The 13923-nt window shown below is 33.8% G+C and overlaps 3 protein-coding genes across 3 annotated transcripts; all 3 read right to left on the bottom strand.

Annotated features, from left to right (window-relative positions):
* Positions 1-115: 115 nt before the first annotated feature.
* On the bottom strand, positions 116-2947 carry LOC117236809. The gene is made up of 4 exons (XM_033500098.1): positions 2702-2947; positions 2433-2619; positions 515-868; positions 116-256 (listed from the first exon to the last, which is right to left on the bottom strand). Exons 2-4 carry the CDS (start codon positions 2610-2612, stop codon positions 170-172), a joined length of 621 nt encoding a protein of 206 aa, XP_033355989.1. The 5' UTR covers positions 2613-2619; positions 2702-2947; the 3' UTR covers positions 116-169.
* Positions 2948-4276: 1329 nt separating this feature from the next.
* LOC117236831 lies at positions 4277-6839 on the bottom strand. Its single transcript, XM_033500142.1, has 5 exons — positions 6689-6839; positions 6535-6565; positions 5896-5988; positions 5087-5280; positions 4277-4454 (listed from the first exon to the last, which is right to left on the bottom strand). Exons 1-5 carry the CDS (start codon positions 6761-6763, stop codon positions 4365-4367), a joined length of 483 nt encoding a protein of 160 aa, XP_033356033.1. The 5' UTR covers positions 6764-6839; the 3' UTR covers positions 4277-4364.
* Positions 6840-7534: 695 nt separating this feature from the next.
* On the bottom strand, positions 7535-12651 carry LOC117236830. The gene is made up of 7 exons (XM_033500141.1): positions 12434-12651; positions 10658-10841; positions 9622-9926; positions 8972-9037; positions 8803-8887; positions 8258-8484; positions 7535-7747 (listed from the first exon to the last, which is right to left on the bottom strand). Exons 1-7 carry the CDS (start codon positions 12533-12535, stop codon positions 7691-7693), a joined length of 1026 nt encoding a protein of 341 aa, XP_033356032.1. The 5' UTR covers positions 12536-12651; the 3' UTR covers positions 7535-7690.
* Positions 12652-13923: the final 1272 nt, after the last annotated feature.

Below are 13923 nucleotides of genomic sequence, written 5' to 3'. Positions count from 1 at the left end.
ATACATATCGCACGTTAACGTTGTCTAACGTGTTTTTCTAATCAACCGGCGAGAAAATCACTTTGTGTTTCATAAAACGACACAGTAAAAAAACAAACAAGTTTATTCGAATAACAAAAGAACAATTAGAACACCGAATAAGACGATCTTATAAATTATGATATTTACATTACTCTAATCCGACCAGACGAGCTCCTATTTTATTTAAAAAGTCTGTGATTTCCTGGGTACTCGTTTTGACAGTCTTGCGTGGAAACTAAAAATAATTATCGATATATTATTATTCAGAAGAAGTTAACGTTTTCTCTAATTATTACGTTACGTGTTCAATCAAACCGTCAAACTTAATACTTTTTATTTCTCATATATCGTTACCCGCAATTATTAATATTTATTCCCCGTAGAAAGTTAAACGTTTTTCTAATTCCACATAAAAAAACGCGAGAAATCTTAATTATTTTCTAAATATATTTCTCCGTCAAAGGGTTAATGTTCTACATTTAAATATACGTACGTCAACGACACCGTTCAGAAAATTGCTAAACTTCTCGAATCCATCGACCAGAGTCCGACCAATGCCGATAAACTTGTCTCCAGAGTTTCCATATTTTTCCTCCTCCTTGATACCATCGACCAATGGTGTAGGATTCAGAAAAGATTCCAAAACGTTCGGGATAGGTTTCGGAATTGGCTTCTCTAGGAAACCTTGCGCAGTTTCGTTCTCCAGTCTCACAGTTTCGCGCGCGTTTGGTCGAGTGTTCGTAACTGGCGGATACTGGGTCGTTACCGAGGATATTGGTTCGTAGTTCAAGGCCACCGATTTCTGCACTACCGCTGTCGCCATGGTCTGAGTCTCGCTGGCCAAAGCCTGTTCCATAAAGGATATGACGCGTGTTTATCGTTTGAATATTTTATACTTGCTAGAATACTGTTACGATTTCTCAATCCTTGAGTTTAATGATAGCATGAATGTTAGGCGAACGTTCCAGTGATATTTTCCTATATACTAAGACATATTTCACTGATTACCGCGGTTCTCGCGCTAATTAGACGAGTTCTACGCGCGATTCAACCTCGATTTTCCTTCCAGTCAGGTTGATTTGCTATTCGTTATTGCCACATGCGATTAGAAAAAAGATAGCCTTACGATAAATGGTGAACCTCTGTTGAGAGATGAATCGATTTATTCGATGTATATGTCTTATGCTTTTTCCCTCTTTTCCGAGACACAGTGATAGTTTTATCGATATTTAAACGAATTATTTACTGGCCCAAGTTTTATAAAGATCTAGACGAACCTTTCGTCAGGAGAAATGATCAGAGTACTGAAAATTAGATTGCAACTGAATCGAGGGTGTGTTTCAATAACAATAATTAGAGAGATGAGATAGGCGAAGAGACGATCATAAATGACGATTATAATATCAAATTCAGGGTTACTAATTAAATTTCATGTTGATTGTTTAAGACAAATGAGTTTTTTCTTTTTCGGGTGCCCTCGAACAATCAATAATATCGTCGATATTTATTGACAAATCGCACTTTTAATGAGGACTATTGACAGAAATATCGACAATATTATCGATCGCCTGGGGGCGCAGTTAGAGAACAAACCGATAGAATTTTTATGCCGATGTAGTATTAAAAAAGCCTATTAGAATGGGAGACAAATCGATGATATGCGGTATCGAAGTCAGTGCGCCAATTACCTGCGCCCGACTGGCTATGATGTTTCGGGCCAATGTGACGGAATTCACAAATCTGCCTGTGCCGATTCTTATCGCGTCCGCGACACGGCCTAAAATCTCCTACAAAAACCGAAACACAATTTTGACCTAACCGCTATTCTATACCAAATTTTGTAATCTTAATCGAATCTTTGAATATCGCCAGTGTTCTTACTACTATCGCATACTATTTTCATAGCATTAAAATTATGGTGGATAAATAAATATAGGACAATCTGTGCAATCTGCTACTAATCTGTGCAAGTAGAAATAAGAACAAACAGTAAACGATATAAAATATAGCTTTAAACGCTTCATTATAAAGCTGTAATTGAATTAAACAATACGAAAAATGAATCTTATGCGATATAGATGATATCATACTCATTGGCATGATGCCAACATGCGGCATAATATAATTCGTAGTGATTGATAGATAATATCAATAACAGTGATTGCTTAGAATACTAAAACTTCTGTTTGAAAATATAGCATGAATTATTATAATAAATCTGTATTTCAGTTTGTGTTCAATATTTGCATATAATTTTATAATAAAACGTTTACAGCAAAACTCTATACAACATATCTATTTTAGACTATAGTTGAGTAATTTATTCAAAGAATGTGAAACTCTCTCTATGTTAACAATGGTCAGTGCCCTTTCTTTGTGAAATTCCTTTAAAAAACTATAAACGCACTTACATTGCCTGGCGCGTAATTAGACACTAGCCTTGTAGCAACATTTCTCGAATTCGTATCTCCCGTATTTAAGGTGAATCTGGTTGGTTGTTCCACGGGTAATCCCATCGATAAATCGAGCCGACAGACAAGGATCAAAATACAAAATCTCAAGGTTCTTCGTTTTTCAAGAGTTCCCCACATCGTTGTCCTGCAAAGAAAATTTCTTCGCCACTAGCAACTCCACTTTCTTAAATGAAAGTGACGATACTTTGTTGCGGAAGTATACTCACGACGCGGTTTTTCTTCTACTTCTTGCCAGAAAATCGTTTTACCGTGTACGAAACGAAGATAATTAGAACAGAACTGAAGATTTATCGCATAGGACGTTCCTTGTATCGCAGTCATCCAGCGACTAACACATTACGTTGTAGTCAGTTATAAAGTTGGTTTACGCTCTTACGACAGACACTTACTTTCTCTTTCGATTTGCTTCACGATCTAGGAACAAGGCACACAAACAGCCGTCGACCGTGTACGTACGTGTTTCTTCGAAAGCTCATTTGCAATCGAATAATTCGATATCAAAAGAAAAATCATTCAACGATCGAAAGCTATCATCGACGAAAATTATATTAATGACGTTATAAGTGAAATTTCTTCGCAATACGTATAGTAGATCACGAAAACACCTATACAGTTATCACTATTTTTACCAAGATTTTTCTGAACACGTTATGTGTATTATAGAAAACTTTGGGAAATTTCATTACTATTGATAAAATTTGATATAGAAGTTACAACTTACTTACTATTTCCGGAATTTTGAGTGCGGAATTTGAGTTCGGGCAGGCCCATTCGCTTCTTTAGGAAATTCCGAATTACATGTCCTCCCCGAGCTGCAAACCTAATGACTCCGAGGTCAGGTAAAAAACTCTGGCAAAAACCCAGCCGAAAAGGCACGATGGACAGACGAAACACAACGGCTGGTAGGGAGAAGCAGCAACGTAGGAGGACAGTTCATCATCAGACATCGTACCGTGTGGGTGAAATACTTCACTCCCAACAAGATCTTACCACCGCCGTGTTCATAACATCACACTTTATTTTTATACAACAAGTGCAAATACAGTGCTAGATTACTCTAACATTCGATCTATTAAACCTCCTCCACCTTGAGCTTAATATCGACCGATCGGTTTGACCTGACCGGTTGCTCTTTAGTCGAGGGTTCGTAACACTTATTGCAAATGTACACTTAGTAAAAAATTAATATACATACTCATACGTAGTAGTTTTAAATACTAGTGCTGAACGTGGCTTTGCCAAAAGCATTGTGACTTATTAGTATTGTACAATAAATAATTATTTGTTCCGAATACTTTGGTGACTTGTGCGAAATGACGTGTGCTTGTCATAAATATCTGGAAGTTTCTGTATATGTATTATTGTCAAATTTTTTTAGAATTTCATTAATATAATCATGATAGATGTTATTAAAGTACCAATGAAATTACAAAAAATATATTTATATATATTTTATATATTTATTTATTTATATATTTTATATATTTATATATATTTATAGAAGGTTTCTATGCCTAAGTGTTCGGACACTTTCGCGTACTACTGTATCGTTTATTATTGAAATTCATGAAACCAAAGCACTTTATACATATTTTAATATAAAGCCCTTTGTGTTAAAATACGGATAGAAGTAGAAGAAGGTGAAGTTTATATCGCAATCACGATCTGAGCTATAGGAATTAAAGGGTCGATGTTGGAAGACTTGTCCTCAAGAAGATATTAGAACGGAAAATGGGTGAGAAAATGTTCATTTTTCATTTTTGAGATAGAATTTTATTTCACAAAATGCACATTTTATTGCAACACGTATAATATATGAATATGCATATCCAAATTAAATTGTACGAATGCTAATGTATAAGACAATTATCAACCACTCGTGCTTCTCGTTATGTTCAAGAGAACCAACAAGAGCTCGAGTAATAAAGCGACTATACTTGCGACAAGAGTTAGTGGAATCTGAAACATGCAAAAACAAAAATTACGGTTAAGGTGCCTGCTCACTGATGTTTATGAATAATTCGACATCTCATCGTCGTTCGTTTTGCATATTTTTCGTGAACATATTCGTAAGACACATACAGTCATTCGTAAAACTCTTCTTGCATTTGATAAAAAGGCCATTTTTAATGAAATAGAACGCTACAAGATTTCATTGCGAAGTATTTTTTCACCATTTTCTTATTGTTTTATATATGATAATATGCAAATATGTATATGCCTACATCTTATATATTTTATTTCAATAAAAATGACCATTTTTGTAAGATGTAAATTGCGAAGACGATCTCATCGACGATTGTAATTGTTCGAAGTTACGAAATACACTGAAGTACATACAGAAAATATTTTGGCAGATTTAATAACAGTTTGTGAACAGTTTGTGTTAATGTGCAATAAACCCACAAAAGGTTGGCAAACATATTGCAAACACTTGGTGGACAATGTCGTATTTGTTAACGAATACACGTGTTTAAAGAAAATACGTCATTTTCGCTTATTAAAATAAGAATTATCAAAGTGAATAACATATTAAAAACGACTATTTAATAAGATTATAAGAAAATTACGAAATATAATATGAAACTTACACGCAATACTTGAGATAGGAGTATTATGAGTGGGCCAACTATAGGTAAGCTTTCTAAGAGTTCGATTACAGGACCAAGTAGTATCTGAAGTTGTGAAAGATTTCCATTCAAAATACCTTGAAGTAGGTCACCGATCGACACATTTTGAAGACCCGTCAAGAGCTTACTCAGGCTACCGGTGAGGCTGTTTCCTCCTAGATGCAATCATGAAACATTACATTAACATTATATGAACGTATTAGTTGAGAAAACCTTTCCAAGTCTATTATATAACTTCTTTAAAGTTGATTATGAAGAGAAATTGAATTTTATTTTAATATTATCACCCCTTAATAATATTATCGTAAATAGCGTTATTCATATCTACTGCAAATAATAACTTATTTATCTTGTATTTAATATTAAATAATAGTAAAATCCTTAATAGCATTTGTTTGATTTTATTCATATTTAAGGTAAAATAATGTATTCGAGCGAAATTTCATTTATAATAGCATAAACGTATATATAGCTCTTGACGATTAATTATAGTTAGATCATGAATGGCGGATAGCGACGCTTCGATTTACACGCGATAGAAGATAACTTATTATGTTAGAATTTGATTTCATTAGTTTTCCGAAATATTTTGATAATCGTACTAAAATGTATGAAACAATTTATTGTGTACAGTGGACTAAAATTATTAAGGGGCGAAGATTACGAATTTCATCGATGCACGAAAAGCTCGGAATTTCTTTTTAATTTTTATTAGAATTCGATAGTTTATTAGAAGGCTCTATTTAAAGGGCCAGAGATAAAGCTATTACCTCCGGTAGAGTTACCACTCAAAAGAGGTCCAAGGATACTAGTGAGCGCATCGTTGAGAGTCGGGGCTTGGGGTATTAAGTTACCAGTGGTTCCTGCAAAATCGTTTAAAACATTCCTCTTGCTTAATTTATTGCCTATTAATTAAAATGGTAAAATCCAACTATGTCTCTGTTCGAATATCATTGTTCATAACTATTCGGATGCTTTCGCAGTTTGTAATCCGCAAAAGCGTATAAATTGGCTGGATGTTTACTTAAATTTACATTTTTACGAATATCATTAAAGGAGTAGTATCTAAATAGTAGCACGTCTCATAACTATTGTGACAGTTTATCTGGATATTCAGTACATTCCTGTATACTATATGCTTCTGTATATTTCTGTACATTTAAATTTTAATATTTAGAAGCATCCGTAATCTTATGATAAATTAATAATCATTCGATTCGATTAACATTTATTGTAAAATACCATAGGTTGTTAGATAGTATCGATCCGTAAAATGCGAACATTTTTGAAAAAACTAAGTTTCAGATGCGTCAAGCTAATAAACGTTACATCCAACAATATCAATAAGATACATATATTGCTTTACCTATTGCCTATTGCCTATTTATTAAATAGAGTGGTACCATTACCTTGTGCAGTAGAAAGGACGCCCTGTCCAATCTGAAATATTAATATATCGCAATGACAGTGTTCTTAAGCAGCATTAAATAGAAATAATACACAAATCTCGAAATACAATTTGTAATTGTGTTCGTTATAGTAACTATTTCAAAGAAACCTTACCAGCTGACCATTGCCTATACTGGCCAGGAATCCAAGCAGGAAGCAAGTGAGGAATAAAGACAGTATAACTCTCATATTGACCAGCTGTGTTCTTTCGTATGGCTTTGCGACGAAAATACAGGAAGCGGCTCCTCGAAAGTACTTGTTTTCTGGTTGACTCGTTCATATTTATATAATAGTTATCAGTCGGTCTATATCACATTGTTTGACCATTAATAGTAAATACCTCGTAATAGCTGTCATTGTTCGGAAATTAGCATTGATATCCAAAAACTCGACCTTGGCTTTGTCAAATATCATTATTACTACTATTCGTACGTTTCATGAAATTTCTGAACACTCGCATATCTTGTCTTTTACATAACATAATTGCGATTTTTATCGAATATGAGCGCCTAAAAGTAAGATAACGACAATATTCGCAATTGATAACATTTCACTCGGGAACACATCTAGGAAAGAAGCAACAATGTAACAGTATAGGAATTTTATTTCGTATATTTACTTAGAAATGATAGAGCAGAAAATTATAATTATCTAACTAAAACCATTTCCAAAATATGGTCACGTTCGCCTTTCCAAGTACTCGATTTTCCAAAAGGATCACGGACGCGTCGATGGGCCCGATGGCCCATGGGGATTTCTCATCCCTTTAGCACTTTTACTTTTATTACCTCCACTGCAGTTCGTACTCTTTGTCTTATCAAATTCATCGAATTTTACACGATTATTTCACGATACTATAATACAATAGGTTTCATGTTTACAGAATAAAATAGATTATTTTCGATTGATTTATTAATGCAGTGTGAATCTGGAGTGATGGGAATAAACAGTGAAAGAGAGTTCAGTTTAGAATAATTTATTAAGAAAATTCTAACAAATTAAACACAACGCATCTATATCTATTTTTAATGGATAGCTATTTCCATTACCACTAAGTCTTACAATGTAAAAAGTGCGTATGGAGATTAGGAAATCGACGCAACACGATGTCGTTACTTATCCGGCATTATTATTCAACAGTTGATTAACAGCGTTCAGCGTTGATATCGGTATCTGTGAAAAGGAAACACTTAAGTGAATGAAGAAAACTTTCGTTATATCATATACTACCCTTCTTTGTAAGTATCCGAACATACTGATGTTGATGAATTAATAATTGGAATTAACAAATTATAAATTCAAATTACATATTAAACAATACAAAAGCAATACTATTTACCCTATAAATTGATTATTTATATATCATTTTTCGAATCAACATCCTATCCGTTTGAAAGATATCTTCATAATGTAATTTATAATTTAAAAATGATAGAATCCAAAGATAAAATGTTTACCAAACTAACAGAATAACGTTATAAGACCCGACAGTTATAAATGCCAGTCTTAGTATTACGTATTGGTTCTTAAAAATCAATTTAATCGCGTTATAATATTTTATTATACGGCTATGCTGGTTATATATATAATATCATCGAAGTAATTAAAATTTATCTTGTGTAAGAAACAAACAAGCGTCCGAATACTTTTGGATAGAAAAATAAGGATAATCATATTTTTTACCTGAAATATGTCATCGTAAAAACCAGGACTTTTGGTCCTCATGACAGCTACTTTTTGTGTAGGAGTAGGGTCTGAATAATAAATCGCTTGACGCTTTTGGATGTTTTGAACATTTGAATCGGCATTACCCTGCGGCTCTATTGGAACTGTATGCTCTTGATCAGCCTGTCTCTTCGACTCCCATAACTTTCTTCTACGGTGACGTGGAAGGACTTTCGTTAGTCGAACTAAAAAATAAATCTCAAATGTATAAAAAGTGTCGTATTATGTTGTATTGTGTCGTGTTAATCCATTAAGGGGCAACGTTACGTTGACGCGATATTTTATCAGCGTTCTTTTTTCCATCAACTTTCATTATGGAATTCTATTTTCGTACAACGTGACTGTGAACGAGAATTCTGAAGGTTTTTATCCTAGTTATTTTTTTCACGTAGACTTTACGACCTTATGAAACGTAAAGAAATTGATATAATTATAACATTATGATAAACCATTGGTTGATCCTTAATGAGTTAAGATTATTAATTAACTGAAATTTTTCTCACCAACGCGTATATCATTCGTCTCGCTGGACAAAACAGGATTAACCTCGGCGATAGATAGCGGATTAACGTTTAATGCTTCTTGTATCTGACGCAATCGTATTCACAGATTATTAATTCGATCTAAGAGCAACGACCTTCAAATTGATGCCATTAATTCAATTGTGTTTACCTCTTTTTTCGACGAAGAGTCAATTTGCTTAAAAGCCTCTGGAGATTCCGCCGGCACAGCCACTGTCTACAAATTAATGATAATTTTACCCTTCATATCTCAACACTTCATAATTTGCTAATCGTACATCACAAACCATATTCTTTTTCTTCTACTTTCGTATCATATATTTACTGTCTGAGATTTATTCCTCTTTTTCTTTTTTCTTTCTTTTTAACGAAGCACGTCATTTATATACTGTGGTGTGCAAGACTTCCCGGTCACGTCAATCTCTCATTTTATATTCCTAATGTAAGGTAATGATATTTATCTAATGTATTTGATCATCTAATGATCTCACCTAATGTAATGATATTTGAAAAGTTGTTAACTAATATTAGGTACAGGACTATGACGAATAAAAGAAAGCAATATAATAAATAAATACGACTACACAGTTATATTATGTACACTACGAATTAATTATTCCTTTATACGAATATAAAGTAGATTTATTTGCCCAGAAACTTTTGCACACATTTTGCATATATTTCTTTATTTCACACTTTACAATTAAATTTGAATTATTTTTAAAACGTCGCAAATTTGTAACTCTGATAACGAACATCTTAATTACGACTCAATGAACAATTAATACTAATTTAACGCACCTCCAATACTTTTTCTTTCTTATTTCCAGAACGTGCGATTACTTGAATGTTCGAACGTCCCCTGGTTGATTGGCCCCTATCGCCTTCATCTTCACCTGGTTTATTATTTCCATCATCTCGTCTGTCGCTTGGTCCTCTGTTAGAAATTCCAGCTGATGTTCCAACCGCGTGAGCTCCCGTATTGGCGAAGATTCCTCCTCTGAGTCCAGGACCCGACCTTCCACTTCCGTCTATCACTCCGCCTAATCCTGCTGCAGCTTCGTGTCTTCCGTTTCCAAGGCCTGCTCTCGCGAACAGACCTCCTCCTGTTGATCGATTCACCGCATGAACTTTTCATTTCGCCTTCTCATAGGGAAAAAAAAAGAAAAAAAACTGGAAGTCCAGAAGTCAACTTCCAGTATATTTATGATACGATAAATATCTATTTCTGAGAATCTATCAAGACATAAAAAAATCATATCAGTATATAATTGGAGATGATATAATAGGAGCTGATCTATGGATTTATGATTTTTTTGCTGATATTATAGTTCACGTTTACATAAGGAAGAATTGAATTCGCAATGTAAATATCCCTTTTCCATCGTCTGAGAAGAATTGTCTTTTTAGATGGTCGAAGAGAAGACGAGACACGCCAGAATAATGGATCAGTTTTATCGAAAACAAATGGATTTATCGTTTAGTTAATTTAACGTTTATCATTTGGTAACATATTAAAATAAGATGTTACGTGTAAGCAACATCGGGCATAAAGATGTTAGTTATGAAACTGGAAAAATTATAAATCGTAATACAAAGTACTTTTAGTAGAAAGTAACGGAACGTAAGAAAATAGGGAATCTGTAAATAAAGGAATTATTATATTCGAGAGATTGGCAATCCGAATGACAATTTGACTCGTTTGCCACTTGACGGATTAATCGAGCGCCAACTAAAGTTTCGTTCAAGTAGATAAAATTCGTATAAACGTCTATGGCGACAGATTTCCAAGTTCTACTGGAAAAGAAGAAAGACGTTTCGATGGAATTGTACTAGCCAAGATTTGCATTGTTGCCATCGATTGCGCCACCCAAACCAGCGGACGCATGGCCACCCCAGGGTGTTCCGACGCTAGCGTGAAGTCCATTACTTCCGCCTAGTAAACCACCCAGTCCAGCTTGGGCATGGTAGCCGCCCAAATTGAATCGGATTCCACCATTTGTAAGTTGAACGAATGGAAGCTGCGAAGAAACAATGGCACGTTTTTTTATTGTTTTGTTATTAGATCGCGAATATTTATGTTACTGTCTATAGTTAAATTATCCTATATCGATCATTTCGAAAGTAATGAAAACTAAAGTGTTTTTTATTTCTCTTCATATTATTTAAGGCATTTAGTTGTTGTTTGAATGAACAACCTGTATAATATACTTCAACATAACTTTACTTAATAGATGAAATTTGTACGTCTAAACGTATCTCGAAGTATGGCAAAGTACTAAATAGGATAATTTAACTAAAGGGTGCAATATGTAAATTCATATTTTTATCAACACAACTAGAGGACCTATGCAGAGATTTGATTTCTTTATTAAATATTATGGCGAATACTATACTATGGAAATTGTATACATAGTTTTGCATATTATGTACAGTGCATTGTATGCATTTTTACTAACTCGCTTAGTTACTAGGGTGCATCAAAATTCGCAATTTACCTAACATTTTTGTATAATTACAGCGATAAGTTTCTCCAGATATTAACATTTTAATAGTTGCTACCTAACTATCTACGTTATATCTATAGTGCCTCATTGTAAAGTTTATAAACGTTGTTACACTACAATTAGACCGATAAACCTTAATGAAGGTTTTCAGGTACGTTATGTATGTATTTAACAAATAGGTGGTAGTTAATATGAAACAATTCTATACCATCTGTATATCTTCTAAGTTTTTCAGGATTATTTGATATTTATGCAAATATACTAAATTGTCGGCCTGATAACAAAATTCAACTCAGTCCTTGGTTCACTACAATTATTTGCAAATTTAAACAATATCTTCCAACAATCATATAACCATCGCAAACTTATAACTCGGTTTTATATTTCCGCAATCTTTTCCCTGATCGTGGTTGCGTTTGCTGATTACCTAATATTGTTCCGCCATCAGTGACCCGTACTCTCCCCTTTTCGCTAAATTTTTTTATACATTCTATTCACTGTCATTCATTCGTCCTCATTTATGACCGTCCGAACAAAAAGATTCAATGGATGTCGTGGCACGTTATCTAATTATTGTTACGTTATACTTGGAAATATTAGAAAGTTACTCGCTTAGAGCTATTTGCTCATACTCAGTTTGGAAAACAATTCATTAGGTATACAATTAAGCATTTACAAAGGCTGCAAATATCGCACAGTTTTGATTATCATCTCTAATTATACTCGCTTGTTGAACAACTGAATAATTTTGTTTTCGTATGAGGGGAAATTCTTCATTTTTAATCGTTTTGTAAATATCGATATCGAATATGAACGGAAACTTTTCAATCAAAATGTGACAATTTTTTTCAATTTCTATTCCTATTTTCTTTTTTTTTTTTTTTCGAAGCTTCGTTTTCTTACAAATTTCCAAACGCGAATTACCAATTACGCGAATCGCCAATTAGAATTCCACTTGTTCGTTCAAAATTCCAAGCAAAGTTACAATGCAAAATTCGATAAATCGCTGTCTCACAATCGGCCGCATCGCAAACGTAAGCGTGAATTGTTCTCAGGCAAATACAATGAAAGTTTGTATTATTAATTCAATAAAGTTGAAAACTCACCGAGAATGGACTTTGGGCGCTATTTTCGCTATCTTGAGGCATCCCGGTGATCAATGCAATTAGACTAACTACGAACACTAAAACAACCTTGCCGCACAGCATCTTTCTTTCAACTGAGTCGCACAACTGGCTACCTGACGCGCTTACTACGGACTTCTAAAAAGACCTCGAAGACATCTCTGGCTCACCTTCTCGTCGGGAAGGGATAAAGTCTGACGTAGACTTAAGAAGTAGCCGAGCAACTCGTTTTGCGAATGTGGTTTTATAGCTGATTTATACGACGATTGTCTACCGAATGAACTATGATTACGCCGGGGTCAAGGGCAATATGAATACAATCACCACGCATTCATTTCCTTCTTCAGTCTTGCTGGCATTTGTATAAGTTTCGGTGTGCTGCCTTAATTAACAAGTACATCCTCGAAAAGGCAGAGAAGACATTGTACGTTGTTTATTTTTACAAATGGGAGAAGTTCCAATAGGCTTTTAACGTCTTAATGCCCAAATTCTTCCTCGATTTATTAATGAAAATAATTGAATATCTTTTTATAATAAAAGATAGCTAGTTGGTGCGGTACAAAATGTATTGTACCTTTTTAGAAAATAAGTCAAATATTTTCGGAAGGTTTTTCGATTTATTGTTTTCACTTTTAGTTTAGCGTTGGAAATTTTCATTGTTTTACGTCGAAAATAAATTACCAATTGACGTGTTCATGGTTAAGGAATTCGTAATTTCTTCACAATTTAATGAAAGGGAATGCTGCAATCGTGAAATAACTATGCACTTGTGTGATGGAGAAATTTCCGCTAAAATGACTCAACACATAAATGAAGAAGAAGCAAAGGTTTTTATAAATGATTATTTTTTTGACCAGATAGATGGATGACGCTAAAAAGATCTTAATTAAAAATATAACAAGATGCAGGAAAACTAGACATTAATATCGCAGATCAAAGTTGAATCAAACGTAAACATAATTCCTCGAATAAATATCTAAGAACATAAAATTACATGACTAATAGTATTCTAATGTCAGAAGATATTTTAGAATTCTCCTTATTTGTTTGAATAATAAGGTGGTTTATAAAAATCCAAAGTTACGGTTCAAACTTCAAGATTCAATCTTGTAATTCGACGAACTTCCGTTTTCGAAACCAGCATAATCGTTGTCAACGCCAACTTGTAATACTTTTTAGAATGTCAATGATTGGTATTTAATTCACAGTTTAGTACAAAAGGCTTAAAAATCTTTCCTATGCTATTTAGAAATACTTTTTCAATTTCTGATACTGATTCCTTCGAATAGATGTGATAAATTACAAACGAAACCGATCAAGTGAATCATTCAACCTTGCCAACGCTGCATTTATACATATGCTAATACATCGATAACTGGAAAACGATTTAACGTTAACGCGTGGACTGATTATTATTTTACATGCATTTATATGCTTATGACGCCCGAGCCATATAAATAAAAAACCAGACT

Source organism: Bombus vosnesenskii, unplaced genomic scaffold, assembly GCF_011952255.1.
Source record: "Bombus vosnesenskii isolate JDL3184/JDL3185 unplaced genomic scaffold, Bvos_JDL3184-5_v1.1 scf7180000013352, whole genome shotgun sequence".
Taxonomy (NCBI): domain Eukaryota; kingdom Metazoa; phylum Arthropoda; class Insecta; order Hymenoptera; family Apidae; genus Bombus; species Bombus vosnesenskii.
This window is presented reverse-complemented; position numbering and strand designations above follow the sequence as displayed.

Excerpts from the sequence above, each read along its gene's own strand:
- LOC117236809 (XM_033500098.1), bottom strand. The coding sequence starts at position 2,612 with ATGTGGGGAACTCTTGAAAAACGAAGAACCTTGAGATTTTGTATTTTG. Across the intron at positions 869-2,432 it reads CTAATTACGCGCCAGGCAAT|GCTTTGGCCAGCGAGACTCA; the intron begins GTAAGTGCGTTT and ends TTTATGGAACAG. Across the intron at positions 257-514 it reads TTCTGAACGGTGTCGTTGAC|TTTCCACGCAAGACTGTCAA; the intron begins GTACGTATATTT and ends AATTATTTTTAG.
- LOC117236831 (XM_033500142.1), bottom strand. The coding sequence starts at position 6,763 with ATGAGAGTTATACTGTCTTTATTCCTCACTTGCTTCCTGCTTGGATTC. Across the intron at positions 6,566-6,688 it reads GTATAGGCAATGGTCAGCTG|ATTGGACAGGGCGTCCTTTC; the intron begins GTAAGGTTTCTT and ends TTAATATTTCAG. Across the intron at positions 4,455-5,086 it reads TCCTATCTCAAGTATTGCGT|ATTCCACTAACTCTTGTCGC; the intron begins GTAAGTTTCATA and ends TGCATGTTTCAG.
- LOC117236830 (XM_033500141.1), bottom strand. The coding sequence starts at position 12,535 with ATGCTGTGCGGCAAGGTTGTTTTAGTGTTCGTAGTTAGTCTAATTGCA. Across the intron at positions 10,842-12,433 it reads GCGCCCAAAGTCCATTCTCG|CTTCCATTCGTTCAACTTAC; the intron begins GTGAGTTTTCAA and ends GTTTCTTCGCAG. Across the intron at positions 8,485-8,802 it reads GACGAATGATATACGCGTTG|TTCGACTAACGAAAGTCCTT; the intron begins GTGAGAAAAATT and ends TTTATTTTTTAG.